We start from the raw sequence: 19,080 nt of genomic DNA, 5'->3' as shown, positions 1-19,080 counted from the left end.
TTTTTCGCACATTCCACAGCACTATGAACTGAACGCTTGTTCCAATGCACTGTTTTGGTTTCTGTTGCCGACTGTCAAATGTTTTTGCCAAAGATCGAATGTTATTGCCAAACTTTCGAGTCTAATTATTGAAGTATCTGTGATCTGTTCGTGTATGCATTGTGTGTGTGTGTGTGTGTGTGTGTGTGTGTGTGTGTGTGTGCGTGTGTGTGTTTTGGTGTGATATAATTTTTTGTGCTGTGTGTATATGTGTACATATTTGTATTTTGGTGTGGTATAATTTTTTTTGTGGGCTGTGTGTGTGTGTGTGTGTGTGTGTGTGTGTGTGTGTGTGTGTGTGTGTGTGTGTGTGTGTTTGTGTCCAGATGGTGAAGGGGGAAGAGTTTTTTTGCTTTATGTTATCATTTCCTTTGTTAAGTGTAGTAGGGAGCCTGTGCTGAAGTGTGTTTGTTCATTTATCACATGTTTGTTTTCTGCTATGACTTTCTGGATGTGGAAGTTTTCTTGCGTTTGTATAAGATGTTTGTCATGGTTGCTTATTCTCATTATTTTCATTTCTTGTTCCATGTTTGTAGGATGATGGTTATGGTGTTTTAAATGCTCTGTAAATGTGGAATGGTTTGTTTCATACTTCCAACATCTGATATGTTCTTTGTATCGTGTTTCAAAATTACTGCATGTCATGCCTATGTACACTGCATCACAACTTTGACATTCAAGTTTATATATTCCTGATTGTTGGAATTTGACCCTGTTGGTAGCTGGCTGGCTTAGGTGTGATTGGAGGGTTTGCCCAGGCTTATATGTTATTTTGAAACCCTGTCTCTTTACGATGTTTGCAACTCTGTGTGTCAGTTTATGTGTGTAGGTCATGGTGTACCATCTGGTTCTTTTCTGTGAGGTGTTGTCATTGTGTGTGTTGTTGAGTGTGTTTGTAAGTTTTCAGCTTGTGAGTTCTCTTGTATTCTGGAAATGTTGTGTTAGTGTTTTTATTTTTTGATTGAGCCTGTGTACCACATGTGTGTCATACCGGTTGTTCCTAGCTATTTGTATGATTGTACTCATTTCTTGTTCATAGTTTCTCTTGCTGAGTGGGATTCTGTTTAATCTATGTAACATGTGTCTTAGTGCTGCAAGTGGGGGTGGTTGGATGTGGAATGTATTATTGTGTCTGTGGCTGTTGGTTTTCTAAAGATGTTAAATGCATATTTGCCATTTTCTTTTTTTATTGTAATGTCAAGAAAATTTATTTGATTTTCTTCTTCTTTTTCAAGTGTGAATTTTATGTTTTGATGAGCTTTGTTTCTATCTGAATGGAGTTCATCTATTTTTTCACTTGGCTTATCTACCAGACAAATAATGTCATCCACGTATCTGTACCAATATATGATTTTGAAACTTTCATTAGTGGTTATCTTTTCAAATATCTGATTTTCTAGGTGACTGATGAAAATGTTTGCTAGTGTTCCTGATATTGGTGATCCCATTGGCAGTCCATCACTTTGTAGATAATATTCATCCTCAAACTGAAAGTAGTTTTGTTCAGTTGTCAGTCTGAGCATACCTGTTATTTCTTTTATTGCATCTGTGGTGAGGTTGCTGTGGGATGAGAGATTTTGTTCTATGATTTCTATTGTTTCTGTGATAGGGATGGAGGTATACATATTTTCTATATCGAATGAAATCAGTGATGCTGTGTGTGGTACCTGTATGTTCTGTATCTTTTCTGTTAGGTTTCCTGTTTTTATCACTGTTCCGTTGTTTTTTACTTTATAGTGTTTTGTAAGTAACTTTTGGAGGTGTTTGGCTATGTGGTATGTTGGGGCTTTCTTGAAGTTGATAACAACTCTCATTGGTATTCCGTCTTTATGTACTTTCGGTTGACTGCGGAGTGTTGGTACTTGTGGGTTTTTCTGTGTTCTGTAGTATTTCAGTTTGTCTGTGAGTGTGTGTTCAATGTTTTTCAATGTTCGTTTCACGTTTGCCTGGAATCGTGTAGTTGGATCTGACCAGTTTTTGTATGGCATTGGTGTTTATGTATTCCTTGGTTTGTGTGAACAAAATAATTGTGAAATTAACATAGGACTGACAGGAGAACTAGTAAAAGAAGAAATAAAAGGCATAATGAAACAAACACAGCAGACACACAATGAGAGCAACCAAACAGAAGCAGCCACTATGAAAAGGTTAAAACAAAAGTTAACAAACAATAACATATTAATAACAAGAGCAGACAAGGGAGATGTAACAGTACTCATGGATAAAGAGCAATACATCACAAACCAGATATAATGATACAGCCCTACAATATCTTTGACGTACGGAGACGGCGCGAATATTTATTTGTATGTGTAGGCCATTTAAAGAACCTACACAAACTCCATCGTACAGGATGCTTGCATTCGACGTTCTGCCGGTTACACCGGTTATTAATATACCAGCATTTTACATTTGCAGTGGCTTATCTCGCACTTACTTTAACCTGTGTTACTGCAACGTTAATCACTTAAATATATTACCTGGGCAAATGTATTCACGAAACTTCACTCCTCTGCATTAATTATTTTTTGGTGTTGCGATTTTTTTTTCCGTCAATGTAGACGTAGACATGGGGGGGTGGGCTGCGACTCACGTGGAAGATGAGGTGTTCGCGGACGGTGAGGGCGCCCACGAAGTAGTTCTGCTGGGCGACGTAGGCGGCGTGGGCGGCGAGGTGGGCGGCGTCGGCGGGCCGGCCGTCGAGCAGGCGCTCCCCCGAGTGGAGGGCGGCGCGGAAGGTGAGCGCCTGCAGCAGCGAGGTCTTGCCGGCGCCGCTGGCGCCCAGCACGGCCAGCAGCTCCCCGGGCAGCGCCTGGCCGCTCACTGCAACAGCCAGCCGACAGCGCGCTCGCAGTCTGTCAGACTGTCGGGCGGGTGGGGTCGACACCGACTCAGAGGAAGGCCTCGGGGCTTGTTGGTGACGTCACGTCAGCCAGGCACGGCCAACGTCAGGTCTGTTGCAGGCAGAAACGCCTGGGCGTGCTAGTCTCTATAAATCTCTCATTTTTGGACAAAATGTTTGGTATAGTTTTCAATTCTGCAGTTTTATTTACATGAAAGATTTTCGTACTATCGTAAAGCTACAAATGAAGATCATAGTTCTGTATTACTGAATCCTGTCGAAAATGGCTGACATCAAAATAAGTGTCCAAGGAATAGAAAAGCAACTGGAATCACTCAACAGAGGAAAGTCCACTGGACCTGACGCGAAAGAACTTGCCCCCCCCCCCCCCTTCTAACAGCCGTGTACCGCAAGTCTCTATAGCAGGGCCGGCCAAACGCTGCACAGTGTGCAGACGTGCGGAAGTGCTGCACATGTGCGCACGTGTGCGACAGCGAGCGACAGCGACATCTGTCATTAGACATGTGTCCTAAATGAACGGCGGCGGCTTCACTTCCCTGTTAATGTGGTGCAAGCAAGAGCGCAACATACCCAGTCTCGTTTACCCCTGGTAACCGTAACCTTAACAGAGAAGTACTGAGAAATGGCAAGTACTGTGAAAAAGCAAAGGACGGGAGATCTATGTTCTCAGTCGTTTAAAAAAGACTGGGAACTGCAATTCTTTTTTTGTAGCCGTCGGTGAAAACTCACACTGTTTGCTGTGCCGCCGAATAATAGGCGACCAGCGTAAGTTTTCAATTGAAAGACATTACAATACGTATCACAAAGACGAGTGTAGTGTACTCAACAGTGAAGAACGGCAAGCAAAATTAAATGTCCTTCAGAAAATGGGTGAGACACATCAACTCGATTTTACTGTACGTCAAAGTAACTGACACTTCTTGAATTCTTAGTTTCTTGTGTTACATTTATGTCTGTTTTACTGTACGCTGTACAATGTACTGTTTTCAATTTTCCAGAGTGCCAACCACACTAAATCTTCACTGCGAGCAAGTTTTAAAATCGCATTAAGAATTGCACAATCTGGGAAACCCTTTCTGGAAGAGTAGTTTGTGAAACGGTGTCTGATTGATGCTGCAGGACTTGGGTGTCCCACGAACGTTAGCAGGTTTCAAGAAATCAGTCTATCCAAACAAACAGTGACAAGACGTATCAGTGCTATGGCCGGCGATCTGCACAGGCAGCTAATAAATAAGGCTAAATACTATGTTGCTTTCTCTGTTGCGCTCGATGAAGCAACAGATCTTACAGATACAGCCCAGGTTGTGATATACATACGAGGTGTCGATTACGCACTTTGTGTAACAGAGAAGCGACATCTGTGCGTAGAAACATGCACTACATGAACGCTGACGGCTGCGGCGTGCACGCTGTGACCCGGAAGTTGCACATGTGCAAGAGCACAGCACGCGTGCAGAATTTCTGGATGGCCCTGCTCTAGAGGAACGGAAGGTTCCAGTCTTCAAGAAGCGTCGTCGAGCAGATGCGCAAAACTATAGACCTATATCTCTGACGTCGATCTGTTGTAGGATTTTAGAACATGTTTTTTGCTCGCGTATCATGTCGTTTTTGGAAACCCAGAATCTACTCTGTAGGAATCAACATGGATTCCGGAAACAGCGATCGTGTGAGACCCAACTCGCCTAATTTGTTCATGAGGCACAGAAAATATTAGATACAGGCTCCCAGGTAGATGCTATTTTCCTTGACTTCCGGAAGGCGTTCGATACAGTTCCGCACTGTCGCCTGATAAAGTAAGAGCCTATGGAATATCAGACCAGCTCTGTGGCTGCATTGAAGAGTTTTTAGCAAACGGAACACAGCATGTTGTTATCAATGGAGAGACGTCTACAAACGTTAAAGTAACCTCTGGCGTGCCACAGGGGAGTGTTATGGGACCATTGCTTTACACAATATATGTAAATGACCTAGTACATAGTGTCAGACGTTCCATGCGGCTTTTCGCGGATGATGCTGTAGTATACAGAGAAGTTGCAGCATTAGAAAATTGTAGCGAAATGCAGGAGGATCTGCAGCGGATAGGCACTTCGTGCAGGGAGTGCCAACTGACCCTTAACATAGACAAATGTAATGTATTGCGAATACATAGAAAGAAAGATCCTTTATTGTATGATTACATCATAGCGGAACAAACACTGGTAGCAGTTACTTCTGTAAAATATCTGGGAGTATGCGTGCGGAACGATTTGAAGTGGAATGATCATATAAAATTAATTGTTGGTAAGGCGGGTACCAGGTTGAGATTCATTGGGAGAGTGCTTAGAAAATGTAGTCCATCAACAAAGGAGGTGGCTTACAAAACACTCGTTCGACCTATACTTGAGTATTGCTCATCGGTGTGGGATCCGTACCAGATCGGGTTGACGGAGGAGATACAGAAGATCCAAAGAAGAGCGGCGCGTTTCGTCACAGGGTTATTTGGTAACCGTGATAGCGTTACGGAGATGTTTAGCAAACTCAAGTGGCAGACTCTGCAAGAGAGGCGCTCTGCATTGCGGTGTAGCGTGCTGTCCAGGTTTCGAGAGGGTGCGTTTCTGGATTAGGTACCGAATATATTGCTTCCCCCTACTTATACCTCCCGAGGAGATCACGAATGTAAAATTAGAGAGATTCGAGCGCGCACGGAAGCTTTCAGACAGTCGTTATTCCCGCGAACCATACGCGACTGGAACAGAAAAGGGAGGTAATGACAGTGGCACGTAAAGTGCCCTCCGCCACACACCGTTGGGTGGCTTGCGGAGTATAAACGTAGATGTAGATAAAATTAGAGCTCGTACTGAGGCGTTCAGACAGTCGTTTTTCCCTCGCGCGATCCGTGAGTGGAACAGTGGGAGGGGGATATGACCAAGGCGCGAATTGTGCCCTCCGCCACACACAGCTTGGTGGCTAGAAGAGTATAGATGCAGATGTATAACAAACGTAGATCAGTATGAGAAGATGCTTTGCCCCATTTCAAGCTTCGGAAATTTTACATTCAATTAACTATATTTACTTGATCCATTTTGTTATCGAAACTTACCCCAACCCCCTTACATTGAACTCGTTTCTTTTATTTATTTACTTCTTTTCGTTTGACATCGTCACTGGAAATGCGAACTAATTTACATGTGCAAATGTCCAAGTGTTGCCAGTAATTAGATTTCTGTCGTTTTCAACGAAAGCCGGCCGCGGTGGTCTAGCGGTTCTAGGCGCTCAGTCCGGAACCGCGCGACTGCTACGGTCGCAGGTTCGAATCCTGCCTCGGACATGGATGTGTGTGATGTCCTTAGGTTAGTTAGGTTTAAGTAGTTCTAAGTTCTAGGGGACTGATGACCACAAATGTTAAGTCCCATAGTGCTCAGAGCCATTTTTCAACGAAAGGAATTCTAAACAGGAAACAAAATAGCTTCATACATCGAAAATACTGCTGAGATTAAACTTTTTTAAACATGCACATTAGAAAAGATAAATATTCCCCTCTTGTAACTGAAAGGAGAAACTTTATAAGACAAAAATATTTTATTTGATAAAACAAGTATCTCTCTTTTGCCTCTTCTTCTGTCCCGCTCACCTTCCCCAAACGTGTAAAATTGCAAGATATTTCATTAACATTCAGTGCTCCTCACCCCATAGTCAACCAAGATACCTGAAGAAGAGCACCAATATGTTCACAGTTTCTCGTAAAAGCAACCCAGTACAAACGTAACTTCCTCTGATTTACACATAAGGTAAGGAAGCACGAATTGTGTTTCTGCTGGACCATGAAGTTGTTTTTGTATGTCAATCCTTAAAACAGTTCAGCAGTACATTATCTGTTTAGAAGTGTAATGAATTGCACAATTAATTGATTGCAGAAATCTCTCAGAACAATGTGTGTTGGTCAACTACCGCCAATAGTTTCACATTTTCCTGTGTCAGAGAGGGAGACACCACCATTATGACTGTGCCTGCAACAGATCTGGCGTTGGCCGTGCCTAGCTGACGTGACGTCACGAACAAGCGCCGAGGCCTTCCTTTGAGTCGGTAGCGTGCGCCTCAGAAATACAGGGTGTCAGACTAGAAGCGGAAGGGGCGAGTAGAGGACAATGAAACAAGCAACCCCGTACATATTATAAAAATAGATGTACGTTCACCCACTGGTGTGACAACAGTAATGAAACAGCGGCATGCACATTCACAGATGGCGGTAGGATGGCGTAAACGACTGACAAAGGGCAACGCCTTAGCGTAGCTGCCGTTTGCACTCAGGTGACTAATGTTCGACTTGATTATGGCCGCACGCCGGGAATTACACTACTGGCCATTGAAATTGCTACACCACCAAGACGACGTGCTACAGACGTGGAATTTAACCGACAGGAAGAAGATGGTCTCATATGGAAATGATTAGCTATTCAGACTATTCACACAAGGCTGCCACCTACTACTTGCTGACATGAGGAAAGTTTCCAACCGATTTCTCATACACAAACAGCAGTTGACCGGCGTTGCCTGCTGAAACGTTGTTGCGATGTCTCGTGTAAGGAGAAGAAATGCGTACCATCACGTTTCCGACTTTGATAACGGTCGGATTGTAACCTATCGCGATTGCGGTTTATTGTATCGCGACATGGCTGCTCGCGTTGGTCGAGATCCAATGACTGTTAGCAGAATATGGAGTCGGTGGATTCAGAAGGGTAATACGGAACGCCGTGCTGGATCCAAACGGCCTCGTATCACTAGCAGTCGAGATGACAGGCACCTTATCCTCATGGCTGTAACGGATCGTGCAGCCACGTCTCGATCTCTGAGTCAGCAGATGGGGACGTTTTCAAGACAACAACCATCTGCACGAACAGTTCGACGACGTTTGCAGCAGCATGGACTATCAGCTCGGAGACCATGGCTGCGGTTACCGTTGACGCTGCATCGCAGACAGGAGCGGCGGCGATGGTGTACTCAACGACGAACCTGGGTGCACAAATGGCAAAATGTCATTTTTTCAGATGAATCCAGTTACTGTTTACAGCATCATGACGGACGCATCCGTGTTTGGCGACATCGCCGTGAACGCACATTGGAAGCGTGTATTCGTCATCGCCATACTGGCGTATCACCCGGCGTGATGGTATGGGGTGACGGTGGTTATACGTCTCTGTCACCTCTTGTTCGTATTGACGGCACCTTGAACAGTGGACGTTACATTTCAGATGTGTTACGACCCGTGGCTCTACACTTCATTCGATCCCTGTGAAACCCTACGTTTCAGCAGGATAATGCACGACCGCATGTTGCTGGTCCTGTACGGCCCTTTCTGGATACAGAAAATGTTCGACTGCTGCCCTGCCCACCACGTTCTCCAGATCTCTCACCAATTGAAAACGTCTCGTCAATGGTGGCCGAGCAACTGGCTCGTCACAATACGCCAGTCACTACTCTTGATCAACTGTGGTATCGTGTTGAAGTTGCATGGGCAGCTGTACCTGTACACACCTTCCAAGCTCTGTTTGACTCAATGCTCAGGCGTATGAAGGCCGTTATTACGGCGAGAGGTGGTTGTACTGGGTACTGATTTCTTTGGATCTATGCACCCAAGTCGCGTGAAAATGTAATCACATGTCAGTTCTAGTATGATATATGTGTCCAATGAATACCCGTTTATCGTCTGCCTTTCTTCTTGGTGTAGCAATTTTAATGACCAGTAGTGTAACAGACTCTGAGCGCGGAATGTTAGTTCGTGCTAGACGCATTGGATATCTCATTTCGAAAATCGTTAGGGAATTGAACACTCCGATATCCACAATGTCAAGAGTGTGTCGACAATACCACATTTCACACGTTACCTCTCACTACGGACAGCGCAGTGCCCGATGGCCTTCACTTAACTATTGAGAGCAGCGGCGTTTGCGTTAGAGTTGTCAGTGCTAACAGACAAGAAACACTTCGTAAAATAACCGGGCAAATCAATGTGGGACGTACGACAAACGTATCCATTAGGACAGTGCGGCGAAATTCAACGTTAATCTGCTGTGGCGGCAGACGACCGACACGAGTCATAAAACACATCATCTGCAATGCCTATCTTGGGCTCGGGACCATATCGGTTGGACCCTAGACTACTGGTGAACCGGTTCCAGCGTGGCGCAGACCCCACGAAGCCATGGAACCAATCTGTCAACAGCGCTCTGTGCAAGCTGGTAGTGGCTCCATAATCGTGTGGGCCGAGTTTGCGTGGAATGGACTGGGTGCTCTGGTCCAACTAAACTGACCACTGACTGGAGGTAATTACGTCCGGCTATTTGGAGACCAAACAACGATCTAGTTTTTATATATGACAATGCGTCATGTCACCGGATCACAATTGTTCGCGATTTGTTTGAAGAACATTCTGGACAGTTCGAGTGAAACATAAAGTATTATATTTTAACTAAAGTTCAGTCTTGATCACAACATTTATGTCTCAATAACATAGGTGACCGGTTTCGGTTGTATTTATATTACCATCTTCAGACCCATGGCTTCCTTGGAGGGTGGTAGGCGGAGCTCTCCTCAGCTGCTACAAAGTGAGTTGACTTTGAAGATGTTTATATAAATATAACCGAAACGGGTCACCTATGTTATAGAGACATAAAGTGTTGTGATCAAGACTGAACTTTAGTTAAAATATAGTTCGAGTGAATGATTTAGCTACCTAAACCGCCCAGCACGAATCCCACCGAATATTTCAGGGATACAATCGAGAGGTCACGAAACCCTGCACAGGCAACCCTTTCACAGTCATCGAGGCCTATAGAGGGAGCAGGGTTCATTATTTCAGCAGGGGACTTCCAACAAATTGTTGAATCCATATCACGTCGAGATTCTGTGCTTCGCTGGGAAAATGAATGTCCGATACCATATTAGGAGGCACTCCCCGAATTTTTTTATATCATTATATACGTATGTATGCATGTACGTTCCATATCTCCTCATAAACCAGTGGATGGATTTCAACCATAGTTGGCACACGTATCACTTATACACATATGAAGGGCTTATTTCTATAGTGGTACAAGTCCATTACCTCCACTTTCCTGCCTATAATGCTTCTGATATTAATGATCCAAACAAACAGAAAGAAAGGTTCATCTCTAGCAAGAAGCCAAATGCTTGGATATTTCTGGTATCTCAAATGCAGATTTTTCAACGCTCATTTAGGACTCTGTATTTTTAGATGAACAAAAATGGAATGCGACATAAAAGTTTTCTGGGTTTGGTACCGCGACATAATGTAAAAACTATTGCTGCTGGAGAAAAACCAACGTTTCGGCCACGATTGCAATGGCCTTCTTCTGGGTCTAATGGTGCGTTCTAGCTATGCAGTCTCCTTTATATTTTGTTGTTAGTGTTCACTGCGCATTCCATTACGTCATAATTTTAAAAAGGTAGTTAGTTTCATTGGTCACTTAAGGAAGAAGGAGAGGGAACTTTATTTTTAATAGGTTTTTGCGGTGGAGGGAGAACGTGACCTCTGTTGTCTATTGGCTCTTCTGCTATGTACCATGATTGGTGGTCACCGTCGAATGAGAAGTTTGCTGCTGTTTACCAACTGCTGGACGTCGGCCGCGAGGCGGTAGATACTCGCAACAAGAAAGATAAGCAAGAAATAGACAAACTGCAGGCAACAGTGCGCTTACCTTATCTGAAAAACGTTACTGACCCAATAGGCAAACACCTTCGCCGCGTTGGGGTGCGGCCTGTCTTCTATAGTGGTCGTAGGATCCACACGTAGAGTGTATCCACAGGACATGTGGCCCGCAATTGAAGAAGTGTCATGATGATCTCTCCATTGGCAAAAGATTCCGGAATAGTCCTCCATTCGAGTCTCCGGGAGGGGACTGCCAAGGGGGAGGTTACCATGAGAAAAAGATTCAATAATCTACGAAATGATAACATTCTACGAGTCGGCGCGTGGAATGTCAGAAGCTTGAACGTGCTAGAGAAACTAGAAAATCTGAAAAGGGAAATGCAAAGGCTCAATCTAGATATAGTAGGGGTCAGTGAAGTGAAGTGGAAGGAAGACAAGGATTTCTGGTCAGATGAGTATCGGGTAATATCAACAGCAGCAGAAAATGGTATAACAGGTGTAGGATTCGTTATGAATAGGAAGGTAGGGCAGAGGGTGTGTTTCTGTGAACAGCTCAGTGACCGGGTTGTTCTAATCAGAATCGAGAGCAGACCAACACCGACAACGATAGTTCAGGTATACATGCCGACGTCACAAGCTGAAGATGAACAGATAGAGAAAGTGTATGAGGATATTGAAAGGGTAATGCAGTATGTAAAGGGGGACGAAAATCTAATAGTCATGGGCGACTGGAATGCAGTTGTAGGGGAAGGAGTAGAAGAAAAGGTTACAGGACAATATGGGCTTGGGACTAGGAATGAAAGAGGAGAAAGACTAATTGAGTTCTGTAACAAGTTTCAGCTAGTAACAGCGAACACCCTGTTCAAGAATCACAAGAGGAGGAGGTATACTTGGAAAAGGCCGGGAGATACAGGAAGATTTCAATTAGATTACACATGGTCAGACAGAGATTCCGAAATCAGATACTGGATTGTAAGGCGTACCCAGGAGCAGATATAGACTCAGATCACAATATAGTAGTGATGAAGAGTATGCTGAAGTTCAAGACATTAGTCAGGAAGAATCAATACGCAAAGATGTGGGATACTGAAGTACTAAGGAATGACGAGATACGTTTGAAGTTCTCTAACGCTATAGATATAGCAATAAGGAATAGCGCAGTAGGCAGTACAGTTGATGAGGAATGGACATCTCTAAAAAGAGCCACCACAGAAGTTGGGAAGGAAAACATAGGTATAAAGAAGGTAGCTGCGAAGAAACCATGGGTAACAGAAGAAATACTTCAGTTGATTGATGAAAGGAGGAAATACAAACATGTTCCGGGAAAATCGGGAATACAGAAATACAAGTCGCTGAGGAATGAAATAAATAGGAAGTGCCGGAAAACTAAGACGAAATGGCTGCAGGAAAAATGTGAAGACATCGAAAAGGATATGATTGTCGGAAGGACAGACTCAGCATACAGGAAAGTCAAAACAACCTTTGGTGACATTAAAAGAAACGGTGGTAACATTAAGAGTGCAACGGGAATTCCACTGTTAAATGCAGAGGAGAGAGCAGATAGGTGGAAAGAAAACATTGAAAGCCTCTATGAGGGTGAAGATTTGTCTGATGTGATAGAAGAAGAAACAGGAGTCGATTTAGAAGAGATAGGGGATCCAGTATTAGAATCGGAATTTAAAAGAGCTTTGAGGGACTTACGGTCAAATAAGGCAGAAGGGATAGATAACATTCCATCAGAATTTCTAAAATCATTGGGGGAAGTGGCAACAAAACGACTATTCACGTTGGTGTGTAGAATATATGAGTCTGGCGATATACCATCAGACTTTTGGAAAAGCATCATCCACACAATTCCGAAGACGCCAAGAGCTGACAAGTGCGAGAATTATCGCACAATCAGCTTAACAGCTCATGCATCGAAGCTGCTTACAAGAATAATATACAGAAGAATGGAAAAGAAAATTGAGAATGCGCTAGGTGACGATCAGTTTGGCTTTAGGAAAAGTAAAGGGACGAGAGAGGCAATTCTGACGTTACGGCTAATAATGGAAGCAAGGCTAAAGAAAAATCAAGACACATTCATTGGATTTGTCGACCGGGAAAAAGCGTTCGACAATATAAAATGGTGCAAGCTGTTCGAGATTCTGAAAAAAGTAGGGGTAAGCTATAGGGAGAGACGGGTCATATACAATATGTACAAAAACCAAAAGGGAATAATAAGAGTGGACGATCAAGAACGAAGTGCTCGTATTAAAAAGGGTGTAAGACAAGGCTGTAGCCTTTCGCCCCTTCTCTTCAATCTGTACATCGAGGAAGCAATGATGGAAATAAAAGAAACGTTCAGGAGTGGATTTAAAATACAACGTGAAAGGATATCAATGATACGATTCGCTGATGACATTGCTATCCTGAGTGAAAGTGAAGAAGAATTAAATGATCTGCTGAACGGAATGAACAGTCTAATGAGTACACAGTATGGTTTGAGAGTAAATCGGAGAAAGACGAAGGTAATGAGAAGTAGTAGAAATGAGAACAGCGAGAAACTTAACATCAGGATTGATGGTCACGAAGTCAATGAAATTAAGGAATTCTGCTACCTAGGCAGTAAAATAAACAATGACGGACGGAGCAAGGAGGACATCAAAAGCAGACTCGCTATGGCAAAAAAGGCATTTCTGTCCAAGAGAAGTCTACTAATATCAAATACCGGCCTTAATTTGAGGAAGAAATTTCTGAGGATGTACGTCTGGAGTACAGCATTGCACGGTAGTGAAACATGGACTGTGGGAAAACCGGAACAGAAGAGAATCGAAGCATTTCAGATGTGGTGCTATAGACGAATGTTGAAAATTAGGTGGACTGATAAGGTAAGGAATGAGGAGGTTCTACGCAGAATCGCAGAGGAAAGGAATATGTGGAAAACACTGATAAGGAGAAGGGACAGGATGATAGGACATCTGCTAAGACATGAGGGAATGACTTCCATGGTACTAGAGGGAGCTGTAGAGGGCAAAAACTGTAGAGGAAGACAGAGATTGGAATACATCAAGCAAATAATTGAGGACGTAGGTTGGAAGTGCTACTCTGAGATGAAGAGGTTAGCACAGGAAAGGAATTCGTGGCGGGCCGCATCAAACCAGTCCATAGACTGATGACCGAAAAAAAAAGGATCCAGAACGTGCTAGGCTCCACTAAGGACAAGGTGGATGCATTACACACTGCAGGCGTTTACAAGGTGACTGGTAGGCCAATAGCAACGCGCGTTCAGGAACACGAGCGTTATATTCGTCTAGGGCAACACAACAAATTCAAATGGTTCAAATGACTCTGAGCACTATGCGACTTAACTTCTCAGGTCATCAGTCGCCTATAACTTACAACTAATTAATCCTAACTTACCTAAGAACATCACACATATCCATGCCCGAGGCAGGATTCGAACCTGCGACCGTAGCGACACAACAAATCCGCAGTGGCAGAACGTCACCAAGACTGCGGAAAAGAAATAAAATTCAGCGAAGCCTGTGTGTTGGCCAAGCAGGCAAATTTGACGAAACGCAAAATCAGAGAGGCCATCGAAATACTTAAACACCCTAACAACATGAACAGGGAGGATGGACTCAGGCTTGCCCCATCTTGACTGCCAGCAATCAGAGCCCAACAGACCGCACTGTCAACACGACGCACGAGCACTACCGGCGAGTAACTGCCGCCGCGCGGCCGACGTCCAGCAGTTGGTAAACAGCAGCAAACTTCTCATTCGACGGTGACCACCAATCATGGTACATAACACAAGAGCCAATAGACAACAGAGGTCACGTTCTCCCTCCACCGGAATAACCTATTAAAAATAAAGTTCCCTCTCCTTCCTCGTTAAGTGACCAATGAAACTAACTACCTTTTTAAAATTATGACGTAATGGAATGCGCAGTGAACACTAACAACAAAATATAAAGGATACTGCATAGCTAGAACGCACCATTAGACCCTGAAGAAGGCCACTGCAATCGTGGCCGAAACGTTGGTTTTTCTCCAGCAGCAGTAGTTTTTACATTATGATGCGGTACCAAACCCAGAAAACTTTTATGTCGACTGACTCTGGCCGCGGAATCCTACGCAATTACAAAAATGGACTTGTATCACTATTCAAATAAGTCCTTCGTATCACTGTCTGGAAGGAATCCTGTGGGCTAAGAACCACGTACCTGTCAAATGGGTGCAGGTGGGTATGAAAAAGCAGTGTAGTCCAAGACGCGGCAGCCCACTATTATCATCCAATTATTTGAGAATGAGAGCATTTACCGAGTTGCAACATGGTTCACACGTAAATTCAAACCAAAACGGAACTTCTCTCGCTGACAACGCTTACAAAATGATGAAAGGCAGAAAGTCTATAGCTTAATACATTTTCGCTGTTCGTACAGCTAAATTGGTGATGTGCTCTAAACGTACATTTCGCAGACAGTATTCGCATATATGTACCTGTAAAACTACACCATGGTACGACACATAGGTCAGGGGATAAGGCGCCATGAATAGTGAGTGGCGTGAAAATGAAACTGTGGGGCGAAATTCGCTAGATATATAGGTAGAGTGCATGTACAGATATGTTTGAAATTATGTGATATACATTTTATATGTGTGTACGCCGTCAAAGTCGTGGGTAAAAAGCTCATTCCAAACCCCCGGAAAGATTTCAGCCAAACCACGAGACTCTTACTGATATGAATGTAATAACGTAGAGAAAGAAGGGGGGTACATGGTGGATAGACAGGATGATGGTGGAGAAAGGTATGAATACAGGGAGGAAGCTATGTACAGGGAGAGCGGGAAAGGGACCGGGGGAGGGCAAACGAGGAGATGGAGTAAGGAAAGACAAGATAAGAAGAGGGCGAAGGATAAGACGGAATAGTAGAAGATTGGAATAAATGCATACCCAGACAACGCCAGGTACTCAGCTGGTAATCGTTATAAACTCAGGATGTTGTAAGAGCAGTCTCACCCCTGTTACAAGACTGTCAACTGCTATTGGTATGTTTATGCTGCAGCTTCACTGCTGATACAGTGCCGTCAGTCATTAGAGAACGTTACTTTAGTTAGTGTGAAGCAAATAGGTCCCTTCAAGCCTTGAAGCACTTGGTTAGAAGCTGAGTTACTTACACTTTTTGAAACGTGCTATGAGCTTATCAAAAATTAATTCGAGTACTGGCGGCGTTCGCATGTTCATCGTGTGAGCTCTTATTACGCTGCATAAAGTGCACAAAGTAAGCTACGTTTTTATAGGTGGTTTCGAGATGAAAGCACTGGCGCAATTTGTACATTTCACATGAACTTATAAAATTTTAGCCCAACTTTTGCCTATAATGTGGGACTATAATTTGTTTTAGACATTATGATTTCATGGAAGTTCGGTGATTTGGGAATTTGTCAAGGAAAAAGGCGAAATTTCTTTGAAATTTATCACAAATAATGATGGATGGTTGAGAACTGTATGTGCCAGTTGTTCCAAATCGAAATTCTCACCTTAACACTATTGACTGTTTGCTTTTTGCCAGTTTGTTCTTATATTCGTTGCTTGTTAAGATAATATAAGTTAGTTCGGTGAAAAACTAAAATTATAAGCTGTATTGAAACTACCACCTACAAACGAGTGGTTGTTTACTTTTTGTTATTGTCAACTTTTACTCCTTACTTGCTATGATAATAAAAGTTAATTTGGTGAAAAATTTTGGAATATATTTCTTTCATATTGCTGGGGCTCAAAGAGTTAACCTAACACGTATGACACAGCTTGGTCAATCGATCATAGCTTACTGCAGGTGCGAATAGTGGGACAATTCAGGTTCAACCTCACTTATTAATGATCCTTCTGTAAACAAGCAAGTCTCTTGTATTAGCCTCCTTATATAGAAAACTCATTCATTTGAACTCTTTAAGTTATGAGTAAAAGCTTTAGTCTCATCTTATTTATGCACAAAAAATTGTCTGCCTCATCTCCCCTACATCTTTGTGTCAATTGCTGAGGAGAATTACTGTAATTTATGATCCAAAAAAGACATCAGACACTTTGACATTACAGTAGATGTGTGGAAAATGGTGGGGTGTCATCCTGATAGCTGCTTTAGTGTAATCTAATGATTCATGGATGCTCAATAACATTTTCCAAAAGTACTCCAATGCGTGTCCACCATCCATTTTTATTTACAGTTTTGGGTCAATTTTACCCATTATTTCCAATACCTTCTTTTGAAATCATTATCCAAATATGCATATAGATTGTCATAAATATCAGACTTTCAGTATTTAACATTTAACACCGTGCATTACTTAAACAAAGTACACTGGTATCCCATGTTCACTGTTTCATAATAATCACTACAGTGCATTATTTAAACAACTACGTTCCTGCTACTTACCAAATCTCTATTTCACTGTAAGTAACTTTTCCTTGTATTATTACAGTATTAGAAGCAATATTCCAACCGCTAAGACGTCGCCATCAGACAGCCTAAGAGGACTGCGATTATGGTAGACTTGTAAATAATGTTTGTAAATACATGTGCATAATCAGAATAAGAAATCCAGCACTGTTTTATTAGACTACTGCTGTAAACAATAATCATCATAAAATACCAAGGAGTAAGCATCTGGAGCGACCTAAAGTAGACTGGCTACATCAAGTAACAGCAGATCCCCAGCTGAGACATTTTACAGAACTATAATACATCCATGGATGAAGTGCTTTTCAAAACACTATTATTGATACAATCGTGTCACTTGATTGATTGTGGCTAATCTATGACGAAGCTCCCTCAGTAAAAATGATTCAATGGATATTGTTGGAAGCTCCATGAGGCAGGTACATTTCATTCGAACTATAACAGAAAAATTCGGAAAAAGAGAATATATTTCTAACAAAACGGTATTGCGCAAATTTGAGCAAACTGCATTGAACGAAGACTGTGATACCATTATGCCACCACAATCATATATCTGGTGGAACAGTCATAAGAATAAGATGTAATGGAAAAGTACATACAGAGGCATATATATATTATTTTTTGCCCCACAGTCTGGAACCGCTACGGTCACAGGTTCGAATCCTGCCTCGCGAATGGATGTGTGTGATGTCCTTAGGTTAGTTAGGTTTAAGTAGTTCTAAGTTCTAAGGGACTGATGACATCAGAAGTTAAGTCCCATAGTGCATTTGAACCATTTGAACCAATTATTTTTTCCTTGATTTTTGGAATAGAAAATCGATAATACTCTTACCCGCCTCCCAGTACTGTACAGTAGCTGCAGGATGTTCACAAACAATGCTGTTGTCTATAGGAGGGTCGCAACACTAGTAGGCTGTAGCGATTTGCAGAAAGACCTCCAGAGAACTCACGACTTGTGTAGGCAATGGGAACTGCAGCTGAATGTAAATAAATGTAACCCACTACATATAAACAGGCAAAGAGACCTGCCAGCGTGCTATTACAATTTTATTCATTAGAACGGTTTGGTGCTATCATCATATCGCATGCTGAATGACGAGTGGGCGTACGTGGGAAAAGGTTGTCCTTCCTGCCTTTCACGCGCCCTTTTCTCAATAATGTAAAAACCTATTCTTCTTTGTACTTTTTTCCAATCTCATCCATCAGTCCTTTCTGGTAATGATTGTACACCAGTCGTGAACAGGGCAAACAAGTGTAGGCAATCTCGTTTTAGTACAGATTTGTTCCGTCTTCGAAGTGTTGTGGTGATTAACTACTGTATTTGACTCACCCTTCCACTTGACAAACACTGCAGTAGAGGATCATATTATTTCGCCCTATTTCTGTGTATGTAGAGACGTTGTTTAGTGAATGAAACATGCCGATTAGTGTCTAAATGTTACTGTTGCAGCATCACCGGTTTCCTAGAGAATATTTTGCTACAATAGCTCGAAATCAAATACCTGCTACGTATCGCAAACCCCTTTTCTTTTTAAGTACAGCATGTGATCTGAACAGTACACAGGTAGCATTAGCGTCTTCTAGTATGTGTCCGAATACTTAACACCACATAATATAGATTGCTAAGGTGGAAGCAAGTTTTCAAATAAGTTCGGTTAAGTGTTGTGTATAATTTTCAATATCATTTAAGTGCCCTGGCTGAGGCGACTGCAGCGCCGAGGGCTGCAACAAACCACTGTCTCTTCCAGCCACTGCTTACTTATGCCCGTGCCCAACGGAAGCCTTTGGCCGTTCCCCCACTCACTTATTGAGAAAATCGCGCTACCTCCCGTCTCTGGGCGACTCAGAGGTGAGGGTGTGAGGTGACCGTGGCCGTGGATGCAGCAGGCAAAACCCTCACAGCAGTGAGAATGCTGACGGTGCAGAGATCTCATGCACTTATAGAGTGGAACACAGAAGATATTTTTGGCTTGTTGTAAATAAATTGTGTAGCTCTGTCTTTACAATGATATCCCCAATGGTGGGGTTAGCAGCACCAGCGTGGGAAATTGTTTATAGTGTAATTTAGCGATGACTTGTATGTGTGAACA

General features: G+C 42.8%; 1 protein-coding gene across 1 annotated transcript in view; it reads right to left on the bottom strand.

Moving 5' to 3' along the window:
- The window catches only part of LOC124622379 (protein white-like), a 247,111-nt gene that overhangs the window by 175,658 nt on the left and 52,373 nt on the right, over positions 1–19,080 (bottom strand). Inside the window, exon 3 of the mRNA XM_047148067.1 lies at positions 2,633–2,862. Coding sequence (XP_047004023.1) covers positions 2,633–2,862 — 230 coding nt within the window. The remainder of the gene's footprint in view (positions 1–2,632; positions 2,863–19,080) is intronic.

Source organism: Schistocerca americana, chromosome 7, assembly GCF_021461395.2.
Source record: "Schistocerca americana isolate TAMUIC-IGC-003095 chromosome 7, iqSchAmer2.1, whole genome shotgun sequence".
NCBI lineage: Eukaryota > Metazoa > Arthropoda > Insecta > Orthoptera > Acrididae > Schistocerca > Schistocerca americana.
Note: the sequence above shows the minus strand (reverse complement) of the source record. Positions and strands in the feature narration are given on the sequence as shown.